Raw genomic sequence first — 18165 nt, 5'->3', positions numbered from 1 at the left:
GGCACAGCAAGGCTAAGTGATTGCTCAAAGGTTACATAGAGAGTCTAGAGCAAGGGTGGCCATTCTGTGGCTCCGGAGCCATGCAGCTCTTCAGACGTTAATATGCGGCTCCTTGTACAGGCACCGACTCCGGGGCTGGAGCTACGGGCGCCAACTTTCCATGTGCTGGGGGTGCTCACTGCTCAACCCCTGGCTCTGCCACAGGCCCTGCCCCCACTCCACCCCTTCCCGCCCCCTCCCGAGCCTGCCATGCCCTTGCTCCTTCCTCTCTACCCCCCCGAGCCTCCTGCATGCCATGAAACAGCTTATCGGGAGGTGCGGGGAGGCGCTGATCGGCGGGGCTGCCGGTGGGTGGGAGGCACTGGGAGGAGGGGAGCTGATGGGGGGCGGCTGACGTATTACTGCAGCTCTTTGGCAATGTACATTGGTAAATTCTGGCTCCTTCTCAGGCTCCGGTTGGCCACCCCTGATCTAGAGATTTGACCCCAAGTCTCTCAAGTCCTAGGTTAACACCCTAGCCACTGAACCAGTCTTCCCCTAGAAAAAGTTACACCAAAGGAAGGGATCCGACAGCATTTAAGTTTCCCACTTGCACAATTTTTGTGTGTGCGTCCCTCATTTGGACTTTGGCAGGCTAAGCTATGTTTTAAAGCTAACGGCAAAATCCCCCTGTTGCTCTGATGGGAGCAGGTCAGGGCCCCGTTGTATTGCGCAGAGCTCCTGTAAGACGCATGATCTCTCTGTTCATGTTTATTAAGTAAAAACTTCAACCCCCAAACCAAAAATTACAGTCACAATCGGGACAAATCACAAAGAGGAAACGAAAACAGCCCAACCCTCCCTACCTAAAACACTTTGTCCTGAAAACTAAAAAGGTCAGTTTGATAGTCTGGGTTCCCAGGCCCACTGCCATTTTGTCAAACTCATCTGTTCTCTCTCAGCCATTGCTCACAACTGAACGACTGCACAAACAGTGTGAAGCAGAGTTTCAGGTGGGGCTTTCTGCTCTCTCTCTATGGTTCTTCAGGGTGGAAATCTACGCACTCCAGGACTCTTCACCAGCGTGCTGGGCCAGATCCTGCCATAGTCGTTCCGGTCCTGCATTTTTCTCCAGGGAAGGCAAGGTTTGCTATGCAGGATGGGGGCCCGGAGTCGGAAATCATTGTTCAAAAACCCATTCGGAATTAGAATGCACTGATTTTTGTCCGCAGTAAGCCTGTGCATTTGTTGACAGATACAGCCTCATAGCACACAACACACATCTGCTCCTCTCAGACATCCACACACACACAATTCCCCCACCCCCTGTTGCATTGTTAATTTAGAAAGAAAAAGCAACATCTTTTCCTTCCTATCTGGGATTCCTCACCCCCCCCCCCCCCCCCCAAGCATTTATAAAGATCTCTTTGTTTGAAGGAAAAATGGGATCTCCTTTCCTTTTACCTTCCAGGGCAACCCTAACCCCCCTCCCCTCCTGCGAAAACACACAGGAAAGGGTTTTCTTTCTCAGCTTGATTAGATTCAAAGGAATCTTTGTCTGGGGGTAGGTCCGGCAAAGCCCTCCCCCATCTCCCTTTTGACCCCCAAGACTCTGCCTGGTTTTGTTTTAAACTAGAAGAGACAGATCTGCCCCCTTGGGATGTTTGAGTTTTTGGAGGAGAGGCTCCCCTTTGATTTTCCTGGATGGCAGTTATATTTTTTGCATTGACACATGTTTCTCTTTCTTTAGCTCACCTATAAATGCAGAGGGGTTTCCTTGGAGAAATTTCCTCCCATCGCAGTTTCCTTGAGAGTTTCTGGGACTTAACAGAAGACCTTGCCACCCTCTTCTCCTGTCCCTTGAGTGACAGGGGACGAGTTCCTCACAAGAGCTCTGTAACTACAAATATATACAATGTGGAGAAAAGAGCCAGGAATCCACTTAGCTCTGCAATAGAGGTTGTGCTTACAACACTACATTTAGTGGAGAGATTTACCATGTGCTACACATGTACTTAAAAGATATTGAAGATCTACACTTCTCTATTGCTGTGTATGTGTGTGTGTATGTATGTATGTCTATGTAGGTACGGGTGTATAAATCTATATGAGTGTGTATACATGTCTATGTATATCTGTTAGCCCAGTGGTTCTCAAACTTTTGTACGGGTGACCCCTTTCACATAGCAAGCCTCTGAGTGTGACCCCCCCCTTATAAATTAAAAACACTTTTTTGCATATTTAACACCATTATAATTGCTGGAGGCAAAGCAGGGTTTGGGGTGGAGGCTGACAGCTTGCGACCCCCCATGTAATAACCTTGTGACCCCCAGTTTGAGAACCCCCGTGTTAGCCAATACATAGATCTTAGGTGTAGTATACACCACATTCATGAATATTTTGAGCACACGGGGGTGAGTTATATGGGCCCATGGTGCCTGTGCTCCACCAATATTCAGGAACGTGGGTCCAGCTCCACCAATGTTTGGGCTTCTATTTTCAGAGCCGTTCCATCCATAGGACAGACCGGGGCAACAGCCCCAGTCCCCATGCTTTGGGGGGCCCCGCACTTTCAGGGGGCCCATGCTTCAGGGAGACACGGGGTCCAGGGTGGCCTGGGGGGCTAGTGGGGGACCTTGCACTGGCAGCAGCGAGTGACCCAGCCACAGCCCACCCTGCTCGGCCCCCGCCCTGCCCCCACTCCATCCCTTCCCCCAAGTCCCCACCCCGCTTCTTTCCAGCTTCCGCCCCCTCCCCCGAGCGATGCTGGGAGCTACCAGGGCAAAGCAGAGGGGGGCTGGAGCTGGGTTGCTCGCTGCTGCTGGTGCCAGTCCCCCACTATCCTCCCAGACCACCCTGTACCCCGCATCCCCCTGAAGCGTGGGACCCCCCCCAAAGCGCGGGGCCTGGGGCGGTTGCCTCACTCCATCCTCTGGGGATGGGATAGCTCTTCTTGGACCCATTCTGGGCACCACCAAAAATTATACAAACGTGGCGTCCATGTTTGAGCATGGTATTGATATAATATACAATAGATAGAGAGGTAGATGCAAAGGAGTGAGAGAAGAGTAAAGGATAGATAGATAGATAGATAGATAGATAGATAGATAGATAGATAGATAGATAGATAGATGGGTGTGTATGGGGATAGATAGATAGATAGATAGATAGATAGATAGATAGATAGATAGATAGATAGATAGTGGGGTGTGTATGGGGATAGATAGATAGATAGATAGATAGATAGATAGATAGATAGATAGATAGATAGATAGATAGATAGATAGTGGGGTGTGTATGGGGATAGATAGATAGATAGATAGATAGATAGATAGATAGATGGGTGTGTATGGGGATAGATAGATAGATAGATAGATAGATAGATAGATAGATAGATAGATAGATAGATAGATAGATAGATAGATAGATAGTGGGGTGTGTATGGGGATAGATAGATAGATAGATAGATAGATAGATAGATAGATAGATAGATAGATAGATAGATAGATAGATTAACTGACTGTATTATGCTCTTCCCACAATTCTGTTTGCCCATGTGAAGTATACCCCAGCACTTTGCAGAGCTGAAATCATCTCTGGCATTAGAAAATAGGAGGCCTGTCACAGTCTGGAGACATGACTGGTGTGTCTAGCACAGGTTGGGGTGCACCTCTACCACCAGCTGCAGTATCCAAAACAGAGATAAGAAAAGCCCAGAACAAAACAAGAAGTTAAGGGACCGTTACGAATTGCTGGGTTGGATTTTCGAGACTAGAAAGGAGATCTGTAAATTGTCCAGTCCTACTGTACCATAAATCATACCATAAACACTACTAGCTGAAATGCAGATCTTTGAGGCGCACATCGTGTGTAAGGCGAACATGCTGGGAAATAGGGTGACCAGATGTCCTGATTTTATAGGGACAGTCCTGATTTTGGGGTCTTTTTCTTATATAGGCTCCTATTACCCCCCACCCGCCGTCCCGATTTTTCACATTTGCTGTCTGGTCACCCTACTGGGAAATAAGAATTGCTTCCTGGAAGGAGGGTCTGCGTGTCTCCTTTTCATATTGTACTGCTTTGTCTTTGGACAATACATTTGGCTAAGTTGGCTCCTTGAATATTTTTAAGAACCAACTGGCTACACCTTTTAGCCAATAATATCTGTATCTCCTTCTATGCGTGTGTATCCACCAATATGGGGGTATAAACACACCTAGAGACATATTTTAAACGTTTAATACATTCCCATGTTATTGTGTCTTCAAACCTGTTTAAAACCTTGTCCCTCTTATTTATACTATATATATATGGAGATACACCTATCTCCTAGAACTGGAAGGGACCTTGAAAGGTCATCGAGTCCAGCCCCCGGCCTTCACTGGGCTAATTTATGGGGGGGGTACCCGGAGTGGGGGTCAACTCTGCTAGAGTTCGAATTGGAATTGTCTTTCTTAATATTCAAAGAGGAAAATGGTTGAGTTGAATTGTTTCAGCTCTCAGAGAAACGAGGAGCGGGGACAATTTACACCCGAGGATGATCTGTCAGTGTCACCAGAGGCGATTCGCGGAACTGACCCTTTTTCTCCCCCAAAAGGTGTTTCGCCCACACGGCTCCTGAAAGAATCCAGGTGGCGGAGTTGGTTTCACGGACTGGCAGCTAAAAAAACAAACCAGCAATCAAGAAAAACCCAAAGTCCAAACCCAAACCCCAGCAGCCAACACTCTCTGCTGCAAGGGAGGGTGTATTCAAAGGACGAATAAAAAGGAAAATCTATTTCGAAGGGAGGCGGGCGACACGAGGAACCCGACTCTGGTCGGAAGTCTCTCCGCCCCTCCTTAGCATCCCTGGGCACACCGCGCAGGGCAGAGTCTCAGCTGGGCGGCGTTGTCCTAACTCCCTGGGAAACAACCCAGACAGGAGCATTTACCTCTCCCCTTGTCTTTGCGATCACCTTCCTGTTCTCCCCCCTCCTCTGACCAAAGCGCTGCGCTTTGAAAGGGGTTGCACCAAAATAAATAAATGCCTGAAAATCACAAGGAAAACAAAGGGCCCCACCCTGACTTCTTAACACGTGGGGAGCCGGAGAAACGAGGGGGGAGCTCTTGAACCGGCGAGCCCCGTTTATGTAGGTATGTATTAATCCCGAGCTGGGAAGCGAGCCCAGCAGCTTTGCAGGCCGTATTTCTACAGAGCAACTGGCTTGTGACCGTGGGCCAGGCAGAAAGACAGATGACAATTTGGCTTCTGCGATTATAGGGTGATAAATTTGATGGGAAGCCCCCAGAGAGCATTGTTAATCGGTCTATTACCAAGTGAAAAGGGTTTATTCCTCCTCCCTCTCCCCTCCCTTCCCTCTCGCTCCCTACATGCCCTCCCCCTCCGCACCACCCCCATCCACCCAAAAAGCACAGCTGGGTGTTTAAAAGTTGGGGGAGGGAGGGGGCCATTCTCCCCGAGCCCAGCTGTTCTCATGCGAAGAGTTCACAAAGTTCAAACTGCAAAGATTTGAGGGGAAGATAGAGAGAAAACTGACACCCCCGCTTTGCCCTATCGCTAGAATAAACAACTGGACTTTCCAATCCGGCCACCTCATTATCAAACGCGGGCAACCCCCCTGGGAGAGCCTGTTTGAAAGGCGGCTGAAATCTCGCCCAGAGCACTTTAGGCTCAGCTCCCAGCCAGGCACCTAAACAAGGGGGCAGGTTTACCCCAGGGCGCCCTAAATTCCCCATCGACTTCCCTAAAGCCGGGATTTGACCCCAGGTTTCAAAAGAGCTCAGCGCCCCCGGTTCTTTGGGGGAAAGCAGCCCCGCGCCTGCACCGCAGTTTTGCCTCCATCCAGGGATCACGTCTCCAAGGCTCGTGTCATTACAATAATTCGTTCAATTAAATGAAGACCGCGGGTTTGTGAAACGGTGGGCCATTCTGTCTTTAAACCTCCCCATCACACCCACTAAAAGCCTGCTCGTGTTAAGTATACCCCCCTTTCTGCACACCCGCCACCCACCCATCCATCCATCCACATTCTGGAGGGCTGCTAGGGATGAAAAGATTTCTTCTATCACCTAAAACTGGGATTAGGAGAGACTATTGGCACAATGCTCCACAGAGCCCATGTCACTCCTTGCTTCCTGGAAACCTTTCAAACGGCAGAGGGGGGTGTGAAGAAGTGGTCAGGTTTTCTCCCACTCCCCCAATCCGAAGGAAGAAATACTGGCAACATTCTTCCACCTATTTTATTCATCAGCGGTGAATCTCTCCCCATCTGGCTCTGACCCCTACAGTCATTTCTCAAGCTAAATGCCCCTTCAGGTCAATGGGAATTCTGGCTAAAACAGCAGAGCCTGGCTCTTAACCTGTTTTAACACGAGTTAAAAATAATAATGATACAAAAATCACTTCCCAAATTGTGGGTGGGTCCCAAGTTTCTCCCCGCCAGGATTCTGCCTACATACCTAACCCCTTGCCCCAGCATTAGGAGCTAGTCTGGGCTCAGGGTGGAGACATATGTTAGATATTTCCAGGACTGGGGTCAGATTTGCCAAAGACCCCAGCACACCAAGCGCTGCACTCGTGTTTAAACCTGGTCCTGTGAAAACCTGGCTCTGAGCTCGTATGGAGAAAGCTAAACCCACGGCTCTAGGGTATAAACTGATGTACCTGTCTACAAAACAGTCATTTAACTCCCCCAAATGGCCAGGGACCAGTTTACATTTTCATTCATAAAACCTCCTCCAAGTCCGCTTTGGAGTGTGAACGGTGCAACATGCAGAGTGTCGCCCCAGTGGTGAGGGATTTAAATACGTTCTTGAGGCCTGACAGATTTTCTTCTCTTATCCTTTATAGTTCCTATGATTTCCCCTAATGTCATGACAACTCCTCTCCCCAGTAGTTCTGTAGCGAAAACAGCTTTCCTCGTTCAAAATTTTGGGCTGGGTTTGATCCTGGTGCCATTCAAATCAACGTGTGTGTGTGTGAATGAAATCGATGGCAAATCTCCCATTGATTTCAATGAAGACAGGCTTTCGCCCACAGTGTGTGGATTGTGTGTGCTTCGAGGAGATGTATTTCCGAAAGCCATCACAATGGCCTCTTCTTATCTTAATCTTTTGTTTCCCCCTTTTGGCGATGGCAACTCTCAAAGTAGCGAAGAGAGGATTAGACAGGGCCCTGATTTCCATGGATATATTATCTCCCACCTATTAGGAGGCCTTCGTGGCTGTTAAAGACATTCACCTATTAGTGCCTGTGTGAACAATAGAAAAGGGCTTGCACGTTTCAGGCCAGGGGTTCAATAACCCATTTAAGACAGAAGGGAGTTGCTTTTTAAAAACCAGGTTCTTTCTAGACTTGGACAGATGCGAGAATCGAGTCGATTTTAAACACGACATCCCGGTTTCAAAACGGGGAGCAAATGTATAGAAAAAGTGACGCTGTGTGTAGCTGATCAAATTAAACTAGCCCCCCCTTCAAAACAAAAAAACTCGCTCTTTTCTTTGCTGAAACCTGATGCACGAATGCCTATTTGTCTCCACTGCACCTCCCAGGGCCTTTTTCACTATCAACCTTAAGGGCTTTCAGGTTTTTTTTGCAATTGCAAAAACCTTTCGCCAGGAGAGCATGTTTAACCCTTCACCCACCAGGGAAACCAGCACCCGGGAGAAGGGACATGATCCGAAGGTTTAGTCTCAAAAGAAACAGAGAGAGAGGCCGAATTAAAACTCAAGTCTGAGAGCACGAGCAACCCAAAAGAAACACCCCTAGATAAGAACGCGGAGTCATGCTAGATTTCAGCATGTCCGGATGTCTGTCTATCCATCCCTCTGGAGTCACCCTCTAGCTTTGGAGTCTAATCTAGCCTATTATAAATGTGTGTTGTCCTCTCCTAACAGGGCCGTTTTTGTAGATCTAGTATTTATTATTATTTGCTTTCTGTTCAGCCCTGGATTGAGAACCTGTTTCCAGCATTGTGATGCTTTGTCGTTGGTTGAGTGCATCTCCACGTTTAAATAGCTACGGGGCAGAACATCCACATTCTTGTGGTTTCTTTATATTTCCCACTAAGTGATTTTTTAGTGGGAAGTTAAAGAATAATTTTAAAAACTTCATCAGTCTCAACATAGGCAAGAAACCATGGCGCACCAGGGCTAAATGCAGCAGTCCTTAACCGATGCCAAATGGGGGTATTTGCCATGATCTGGATGATGGGCTGCAAAAATATGGCCCACAACGTTCCCTATTTCCCTGTAATTTGCCATTCAAATTGCACTGATTTCCTGCCAGAGTCTGATGTTATTTTTTTTATGAAGTGTCATTTCAATGCAAAATCCCAAATGTCCTAAGCAATGTATTTACTTTTTAAAAAAAATCACTGTCATGAATTAATTACAAGAAATCGCCTTAATATTTCAAACGGATTAAAAAGGCTTAAGGATCTCCCGGAAAGGGTCGAAATAAACTTAAAATCCGCGAGCGCTTTGAGCTATTCAGTGCACGGAAGGGGGTCGGATTATTTTTGTAAAAAATAGAGCAGAGGCGGTATTTATTTGCAATATTCATTCGGCGGGGGGGGGGGTTAGTTGTTGAATTTTGTGGAGAATTTTGCTTTTAAATTCCTCGATCAGGGAGGAGATCAAAGGGCAATGGCGAAATACATAATAAGAAAGGGAAAAGGGAGCAGAAAAGCTTGGTGAGAACTTAAATACAATGAACAGCCATACCCCAAGAGGTACAACCTGGACATCATGTGTAGCTAGCGGTAACAAACTAGAGTCAATTCCCCTGCGACGCTTCTCTGTCTAAACAGGCACACGCTACAAATCGGTTTGCACAGAGGAGTAACAAACTATCATCAGTTTCCTTCCATCCTTGTGCTCTGGTTGCTTCTCCCCTAACTCCGCCAAACTCAGTTCTTAAGGTTTCCACTCGGAGTTTTGTTGTTGTTGTCGTTGTTTTAAAAAATGGTTCTGAATTAATGTCTTTTTCGTCTTTTTTTTTAAAGGGCTCATTAGCTCGGCAAGCCCAGGTCGGACTGAGGAATGTTCCGTTTTGGACGGTTCAGCTCTGAGGACCGCGGGGTTATTTTATGTGTTAAGCCAGAGGCCACGTTTTGGGGTTTGCAGCGTTTTGTTGTTGGGAGTTTAAAACGTTACTGGCCCGTCTTTGCAGACCCGATTTCTGCTAAGGAACGAGGACAAACCGTTACCGCCCCTTCCCCTTTTTTATTGATTTTATTTTATTTTGCTGGGTGTATGTTTCCCCATATGGCCTCATTTAGGCTAATTTCTCTCAGTTGCTAAAAGCATCAACTCTACCTATTGGTATGTAACCGCTGAGAGAGCCTCAAAAGTATAATTGTTGGGTTGATTTGTTTTTCCTACCTCCAGGAAAAGTTTGCAGATAACTTAAAAAAAAAACACTACATTTTTTTTAAAAATAGGGCCATATTGAAAACATAGAAGTTAGAAAGACCCTCATAACTCACAATAAACCCTTGTTCAGTCTCTTCTGTTGACTACATGTAAACATGGTAAATTAAAGGCCTTTATAGTGACATCTAATCCCTCAACCCCCCTCCTAGCTTTATCCTCCCCCCCTCCCAACAGATCCTGGGGTAGTTTATCCTTCTTTTTCTCACAGCGTGGTGTTTTCCCGAGCTATCTAATTTATCATTAACAACCCGACACTAAACTAAATAAATGAAACTGCCCCCTACAATCCACCTCCCTACCTTGCCCTTAGCCCATATATTTCCCCAAGAGCCTTTGACTTGAAATATCTCAAAATATTTACTGAGGGCTGGTGGGTGCATTCTCTCCTCCCCCTTTTCCAGCCCTCCTCCCTTTCCCCTGGGAAGTTGTATGCCGATAATTAACATCCTGATTAAATGACCCCCTTTTCAAAAGATAATAACAGTCAGGGGGTCATTTCACTGGGCTGGGATCTGAGGCGAGCCTGCCACTCCAGCAGCCTAAGCCCAGCGTTCCCGGTCGGCAGAACCGGCCTTTTGCACGGTTATGGGAACGTGTCCTGATCCCTGTCTGCTCCCGATCTTTGCTTTTAGAGGTGAAGAGGCTTTAAACCGGGGAGGGGGACGGGGGGAGGAATAACTTTGACATTGACTCCTTCGCTCCGTGCAAGGGAGTTTTAAAGGAGGAAGGGGCGCGGGGGAATCTTGGCTGGCGATTATAAAGACTGTGGGTTTCACCCTTTTTTTTTTTAAGGAGCAGTGTGATGATCTAGCCTGACCTCCTGCCTATCGGAGGGCAAAGGCTGGTGGCGCTGTATCCCAATAAATACATGATCGCGGAAAGATTTGTGGGATCTCTGCCCCCCGATTGCCTGATTCCAGAGCCCCTGTTCTACTGAGTGGGTCAGGATCGGAGGTTCAGAATTTGTATTGGCAATATTATTTGAAGCTCTTGCCAGAATAGAAGCCCTGTGTTTTCTTTGGTTCGTAGATTCATTATTCTATTATTTATTATTACTGTGGGATGGGATTTTTTTTTTTTACATTTGTCGCTGCTAGTCTCGGGAGCCGAGATCTTTCGCTCGTTGGTGGGTTTTTCCGGGGGGAAAAGCTTTCACTCATTCCAGAGGAGGCAGCAAGTCCCCTGGCCCTCCAGCAGAAATTCCTGGATGGGGAGCAGATTCTGTGAGTATTCGTGGCTGGCCTACAAATCAGGCGGAAGTGGCTACCGATTTGCGATGGAATGTTTCGGGGAAATGTTCCATCCAGGCGACATTTGTCCAGAGAAACCCTTCCATAACCGGCCACGCACTCGCGCACAATCCATCAGACCCATGCAAGCCAGACAAACACACACACAGAGTAATCAAATAGACCCCAAGCTCCCATAAAACCATTCTCCCTCTCACACATCCACATACGACAGGCAAGCACAGATGCACGCCCGTCTCACAGTCATATGCACACGTAGACACAACACGTACAAACACAAGGTAAACATAAGCAATGACATTGCTGGCTCATGCAGAGAATACACACAGACCGCTCCTTGTACACACACCACACACAAATATGCATGCACACACAAACAAAGCAAACACCCAAGGCTATCCCTACACCTCCGGTGTGCACAAAGGCGCACAAATCCAGCACACCCATTGACACAGACAAACGCCTCATGTGGGCACGCACCTCCAAGTGTGTGCACACAAACACCCCCCCGATAAACAAAGCAAAAACCTAGAATTATACACACACCTTGTCTGCACAGAGACACACACTCACAAACCAGCGAAACACACCATCAACCCCTCCCCTTCCCCCCTGCCCTAACATACACAAACCAGGGCCATATACAATTTAGCTCTGTAAAAAGGTATTTATTCCTCCGCCTAGATTCCATATTGCACGCAGGGAGTAGCACTCGTTCATAGTCATATACTTACAACAACTTTAAATAAATAAAGTTAAGAAAAAGTCCAATATACGGTTGGGGGAAAAAAGACAACTCCCTCCCTCCCCTGATACATTTTTAAACATGTGTTTCAAACTGAAGGGGGGGGGAAGCAATCAGAGGAAATGCAGTTTCTGAAGTTGGATAAAAGCTCATCACAGCAGGGGGGCAGTTTCAGACGTGGCCAGTTCTCTGCCTGATTCGTGTAAGAATTCACGAGAGGTAAATGCCCAGATTATAATCCCCCCCCCACCCAAATCCTTCTGGGGATACATTTTATATATAAAGAGAAACTTTATCTATGGAACCAATGTCCAGGAGAAAAACTTTCCCACCTCAGCACCTCTGAAATCACACCGATTCTCTAATTCCTTGGACTGGGGGAAAGTGTGTTATTATTGACAAGTTGGTGGTGGGTTTTTTTTTTCCCCCTTTGCAGGAAAAACGGACAGCTGTGCCTTTAAATCCTGTGTGCAGAACTCCCCCACCCCCACCCCTTTTTGGATTGATCAGCAAAGCAGGTCAAGTCTAATTTAACCCACCTCCATTCCTGCGGAGTTCAAGTGATTTAAATGAAAACCGAGAGCTTGTTCTGTGCTCTGCTCCCAAACTGCATATCCAATTATGCAGAGGTAGAGCAAAGGGCCCAACCTTTGAAAACCCAGGCAGCCCCCATCCTCCCCCAAATAAACCCTTAAATCACGCAGCAACCCACCAGATCCACGCGGAGATTCTCCTGAGTCTAACACTAACTGCGTTTTTGTAAAATAAAAAATAAAATAAAATAAAAAAGGCAGCCAGCCATTTAGAAAAGTTTTTTTTTAAAGAAGATGTTGTCATTGATTTTCCCCCTGTCTGTTCCAAGGCTTTTAGGAAAACAAAATGGAATAACAAAAAATCGGTTCTTCCTCCTTTAGCACCCGTTTTGGAAACAAAGCGACGTTATCCAATTTATTATAAAGGAGCCTCGTATAGGTTAACCCTTAAAGGACTCCAGTGAACTGATTATTTGTTGTTCCCAAATACAAACACACTTCCCAACATCCCAATCGGCCAGGGCCTTTTGCGCTCGGTACTTTTATCCAGGAGGTTTTGCTTCTTTTCGATAAAGCACCATATACTCCTTTTATTAGTATTATTTTCTGATGAAATTGGTTATTTATTTGCGTGTTTATTTATTTTAAAACCACACGATATCAAATTACGGCTGGGTTTTCCTTTTCATTTTTTTTGTATTGCATTTCAACAAGCCTTTTTTTTTAAAACCCCTTTGGGAAAGAACATGGAGATGATTTCGCGTTTCTGGCTGGGATCAATTTCTTTGCAACATGTAAACAAAGAGTCGGGGGAACCGTATTTCTTTAGCACCGAACAGGGTGTCTCTGTTGCTTAAGTATACAAGGCGTGCGTGTTGTGGGGAAGAGAGGAAGTTTTGAGGTATTATTGTATTCACAGCCTCCATCACATTAGATAATGTATGTATGTGTGCATAGACAATAGTGAGTATATGCAATCTGTGTGTTTCATATGTACACAGACACAAACACACACATATATACCCACACACTTTGTGAGGTGATTATATCTCTTAGAGAATATTCCTGAGTTATTTGTGTTACTGGTGTTTGTTGCTTTAGCAACATTGATAGCCAAAGTGTCTCTTTTCTGCTCAGTTTATCCAGGCTAAAAAAGACAAATTCTCTCTCCTTTTCACTTCACCGGCAGATTTGCATGTCCAAGGGCTTCAGGACCAGGCATATAATTAAAGAAAAACTAGCTAACACGTTCGGAATGGAGCCTGAGATTCCCAGCAGCCTTGCACCCTCTTGCAGACTTTTTGAATATTTCAAACTGATCTCTCTCTCTCTCTCTTTGTGTGTGCGTCTTTGTTGACATTATCCCAAGCTCTTGCATAACTAACAGTGGTTTGTAATTAACAAACGCCACAAATCTGTTTGCAAATTCCTCCCCCTTCCTCCTCCCCCCCCCCAAACAAACCCTGGAAAACACATTTTTAAAAATCTGCTTTGGATGTTGCAGCTAGGAGTCCAGAAGCAAAATGTGCAAATTGGAGCAGGCGCTGGAGAACCGCATTCCCCTTAAGACATAAGAGGAAAACAAGAAGATTATTTCTCTCGGTGTGTGCCTCTTTCCCTCTCTCCCGGGCTTTGCTTTTCAAATCCCCTGTTCGGGCAGCCAAGACGACCAGCGCAGTGTATGTATGCGAAGAATAAAAGACTCCATTTTTGTACGCGTGTGTAGATTGGAGACAAGGACTTAGTCTGCTCGAAAGAGGTTTAAAAGCAAACTGGAGAAGGGAGAGAGACTTCCAACAGAACAGGTATTTCTCTCACACAACAGACAGCAGATTTTTATAAGCTTCCACAGTTATTGCACAGGCATCGGAGAAATCCCACCCATTTTGTTTAAACGGAGAAAAAGACCCAATCAATTAAAAATGCAAAACAAAGACAAAAAACCCACAGAGGAATGTTTTTAGCATCAAAATAATTCAATATGCCTAAGAGAAAAAAATAAATGATTGAAGAGAAAATATTTGTGGCCTGTTATGGATCATTTTTTCCACCAACGATGGAATGACATTAAAAATCTAAATCACCGGAGGCCAGGTTTGACTATTTGCTTTGATTATAATTCTATAATGATCCACAAGTTTTCTTTCTTTCTTTTCTTTCTAGTGGAAGTAAAACCCCGTGTATAGGATGTCTGCTGGAGTTAATTATAACACTATAGAGGGGGGAATTAAAACATTCACACCAATGTGTTGAAATTGAGGGAATCGCCTGGTCTCACTCAGACTGCGTCAGATCCGCGGTTTGTTGAAAATATTTGATGCTGGAAAGGAGAAAAGCAAAAAAGCTCACACTCGCTTTGATTTGTCTAACATTTCCAAAACAGAACAGATTTCAGAGCCAGATGAACTTTGATGTCCGAGAGGGGTGAAATCAACTCAGAAAGAGTCGAAAGGGCCCGTTCCAAAGACACTGGTTTGTAAGAAGAGTTAGACTGAGATGTGATTTCCTTTACAGAGAAGAGAAACTTTCTCCCAACATTCTTCTCCGCATTCCACTTTGGAACTTAATAGAGATCAAATTGTCCATCTGCACTTAAATTCCTAATGCTCCCGGCTCTATTTCTTGCGCCAATAAAGCTTTTACAGGCCTGCTACCTTTAGGCTATCCGACTTAGGGTATCCAGCAAACAACTCTTTTTTCCCTTTTCTTTTACATGCAGCAGTTTCCAATAACTTCCTCTGAAACCCGCCTGTTTTCTTTTTGCAGACAGAACTCCCTATTCTTTTTAGTGGGGGGGGGGGTTTCCTCTTTGGTAGATAAAGTAGATTATTTAGTTTAAATAGCTGCTTGCAATTTTTCGTATGAGATTGATTAATGCAAAAGAGGGGGTATTTCTTCTAGAGGAGAGATCATTCTTTCTCTCTGCATGTGATTGTTATTATTTTAACCCAATGCCTGTATCAAGGAAAGGAGAAATTAGATCCATTCTTTTCTTGCTTCAGCGTTTTTTTTTTTTTTTTAAGAGAAAGCTTTGATGAGATCGGTTTAATGTGTGTTGGGCTGACAGCATTAAATTCTCCCACAAACGCAGAGGAAGTGGGAAGGGACAATATACAATTAACTTGGGGTGAATGGGAAGGGAGGGACATTTCTCGTTTAACTTGGAGAGGGGAGGGAGGGCAGGACCACTTGAACACTTCCCAGTCAATATGCACATTTTAGTCCCTATCACCCTGGTTGGAATAAACCACCGAATGTAAAGGGGGTGAGGTATTCCTCAAACTGACCTGGTTTGGGGGCGGGTGTTTTATTTTCTCACAGAACCCCCGAAAGGTGGACACTCCCCCAAAAAAAGAAATCGTGTAGAAACCAGAGTTGAAATCCCTTTCCTCCCCCTCTCCAAATGTCCAGCAGTAGATATATGTGGCCAAAGTTTCCTAACGTGATTTGGGGGGTCTATTTGATTGGGGGAGTCAGACACCTTAAAGGGCGCTCGAGGGGGGGGTGGTTAGAAGCTGGGGTGCTCAGCCCTTCCTGAAAATCAAGGCGTCTCCAGTTGGGCACTTCAGATCCCTAGGGTCGTTGGGAATAATCCGGTTCTCATCTCCCTCGCCCCCCCCCTCAACTGTTGCATGTAAACCTGGCCGGCGAACATTCATCCGGCCTCGTTTAGAAACCCTCCAGGCCATAGCCCCGGAATTTGAGGCTGGGGGGCACAGGGAGGGCGCTGCCGCCCACCTGCCAGCTCCACAGCGGGTGCGTTTTGGAGGGCGCGCAGGAGTTCTTTACGCACAGGGAGGCGGCGGGGCGCAGATCCCCATCCTCCCCCACTACCAGCGAAGGCGTGCAGGGGAAGTTGCCCATGAGGCTGAAGGAATTCCTGCCTGGTGCTGGCCCGGCGCTGGCCAGGCGTTTGCAATGGGCCTTCCCCTTTGGGGCATTCCTCCTCGGAGTCTTTTGTGGCCTCCCCTTAGCGGAGTTTTGTTGCCGTTCTGCCTCAGCGCCTCTGGCAAGGCGTCTGCGCTTGGAATTCCTTTCCGAGCCATTGCCTTTCAAAGCTTTGTTGGACAAGGGGCTCGGGCTCGGTGCGCCTTTGGAGCCGGGGCATTGGAGCTCGGCCGCTTTGCACAGCTCCGTCCTCCCTCCGGGCCGCAAACTTTTCCCATCCGCGTTAAACCCCTTTGCATAACACCACAGCTTGGATTGCCTGATGAGCCTGTCGAAATGCTCCCTCCTGGGCTCCCCTAAGACCCTCTGGGGAGCCGGGCTGAGGGTCCCTGCGAATTCCTGAGCGGAGGGCGGAGGAGCTGAGCCCAGGGCGGGCTCTTGGGAAGCAGATCGCCCGGCTAAAGCAGCGAGCTGCCTCTCTGCTTGGTCACTGGGGCCTAACGAGGCTGCATTGTTCGAGGCATCCTTGTGCAAATCCTTCCCTTTGGCGCAGGGCTCTGTCTCCCCACAGCCTCCCGCCTTTTGTTGTGGGTCCCCCCCAGGGTAGCTGCAGCTCGGGGAGGGCTGGGAGGAGGGGGGCTCCTGCTTTGCGCACGCGAGCTCCGGCGGCTGCTGGGCCCCGGCTCCCAGAGCTGGAAGCGGCCTCAAACTTTCCAAAGTTGACGCTCGCAGAGTCCTGGCCCAGAGCTGCTGGGAGAGGAGCAGGAGGTTGGGGTCGGGGCGCAGGGCTGCTTTGTGGGGCTCCGGGAGCCTCTCGTCTCCGCTGGGCTCTCTGGGGGGGTGGGGCAGCTGCTGGAACCTGGGCAGAGCCGCCTGCCTGTAGCGGGTGCTCTGCACCGAGTCCCCGCTGCACAGCGAGCTGCTCTCCGACTCCGAGGAGCTGCCTTCCTCGCTGCTGCACGACGTGTCCCCCTCCTCTTCCTCCTCCTCCTCCGACGAGTCGCTGGAGGTGGCCGGGCTGGAGCCCCCGAAGTCCAGGCTGGAATCCGAGTCGCTGGAATAGCCGGCCGAGGTGCCCTGCCTCTTGGAGCCCGGGAAGAGGCGGCCTTTCCTGGCCGCCCCCTGGCCCTTCTCCTCGGGGAAAAGCCCTTTGGAGCAGCAGGACCCCCGCTTGGGCCGGTGCTCGGGCTGGTGAGACGCCTGCCCGGCTCCGTGCGGCCCGCGGGCTGCGGAGTGGAGCAGCTGGAGGTCCCGGGGGTAGGCGCTCAACACGCCGGCGAAGAGTCCCCCGCGGCCCCCCAGGCCGTAGCCCTTCCTGCCCCGGGTGGCTTTGTCATAGTTTTGGAAGAGCCCGGCCGCGGGGGGATGGGGCGCGGGGGCCAGCTCGCTGCAGATCCCCGGCTCCTGGGTGCAGTAGGGGCCGGGTCCGCAGGAGGAGCGCAGCGGCTGCCGGGGGCAGTCGAAGAGATCCGCGGGGCCCGGTAGCAGTAGCTGCTCTCTCCTCTTCCTCTTCCTCCTCCTGGGGTTGAGGCTCTTGCAGGAGGTGCAGAGCGCCTCCAGGTCTGCCTTGGAGATGAGCGAGCATTTCACCGCTCGCGTGGGCACGGAGTTGATGGCTTTGAGGGTCCGGAGCTCCCTGAGATCGCAGCGGCGTCTCTTGATCTTCAGGGTCTCCATCTTCTTGCTGATGGTGGTCCTGGGGATATCCTTAAACAGGTCGCTGAGGACCTGCGCCAAAGCAAACATCTGGGTGCCATTGATCTGTAAGTATCCCAGGTTTATCCCTTCGATTTCTTGGTAGCCCGTCTGGAATTCCCCGGGCCTGGCTTCCCCATTGTAACCCCTGGTGGCTGGCACCATTCCGAAGGTCCCTTCGCAGGTCACGAACATGTTGCAAGGAGCATTTACTTGGTCTCTTCCCCAGGGGGCATTGGGAAGACGGGCATCTGTGTTCCCGCTCCTTGGTCACAAACTCCAACCCACAAAAAAAAGGGGAGAAGAGGTGTGTGTGTGTTGGGGGGGAGCTGCAACGCAGTGGATTTCCCTTTCAAACGCTCCAGTCAATGATTCGTGACATCTTCCAAATACCCAGTTCCTCCTCCTGCGCTGGGGCTAGATTTCTCCCCTTCCCCCTCCCCAACCAAAAAAGGCAGAGAGGGAGAAAGAAAAATAAAGAAGCCAAACATCTTGCCGCCTCCAAGACTCCCCCCACCTTCCGCTTCAAAAATAACCTCTCTCCGAAAAGAAGCCAGCCAGCAGGTCCCCCTTTTGCTGGGCAATGCCAGTTAGACGCTAAGCAAACAAAGCTAGAGAGGTGGAGGTGGTGGAATAAAAA

The 18165-nt window shown here is 48.3% G+C and overlaps 1 protein-coding gene across 1 annotated transcript; it reads right to left on the bottom strand.

Moving 5' to 3' along the window:
- Nucleotides 1–13669: 13669 nt before the first annotated feature.
- On the bottom strand, nucleotides 13670–17862 carry LOC101934069 (SKI/DACH domain-containing protein 1-like). Its single transcript, XM_065577451.1, has one exon. It carries the CDS (start codon nucleotides 17718–17720, stop codon nucleotides 15612–15614), a length of 2109 nt encoding a protein of 702 aa, XP_065433523.1. The 5' UTR covers nucleotides 17721–17862; the 3' UTR covers nucleotides 13670–15611.
- Nucleotides 17863–18165: the final 303 nt, after the last annotated feature.

Source organism: Chrysemys picta, chromosome 24 (assembly GCF_011386835.1).
Source record: "Chrysemys picta bellii isolate R12L10 chromosome 24, ASM1138683v2, whole genome shotgun sequence".
NCBI classification, from domain to species: domain Eukaryota; kingdom Metazoa; phylum Chordata; order Testudines; family Emydidae; genus Chrysemys; species Chrysemys picta.
Note: the sequence above shows the minus strand (reverse complement) of the source record. Positions and strands in the feature narration are given on the sequence as shown.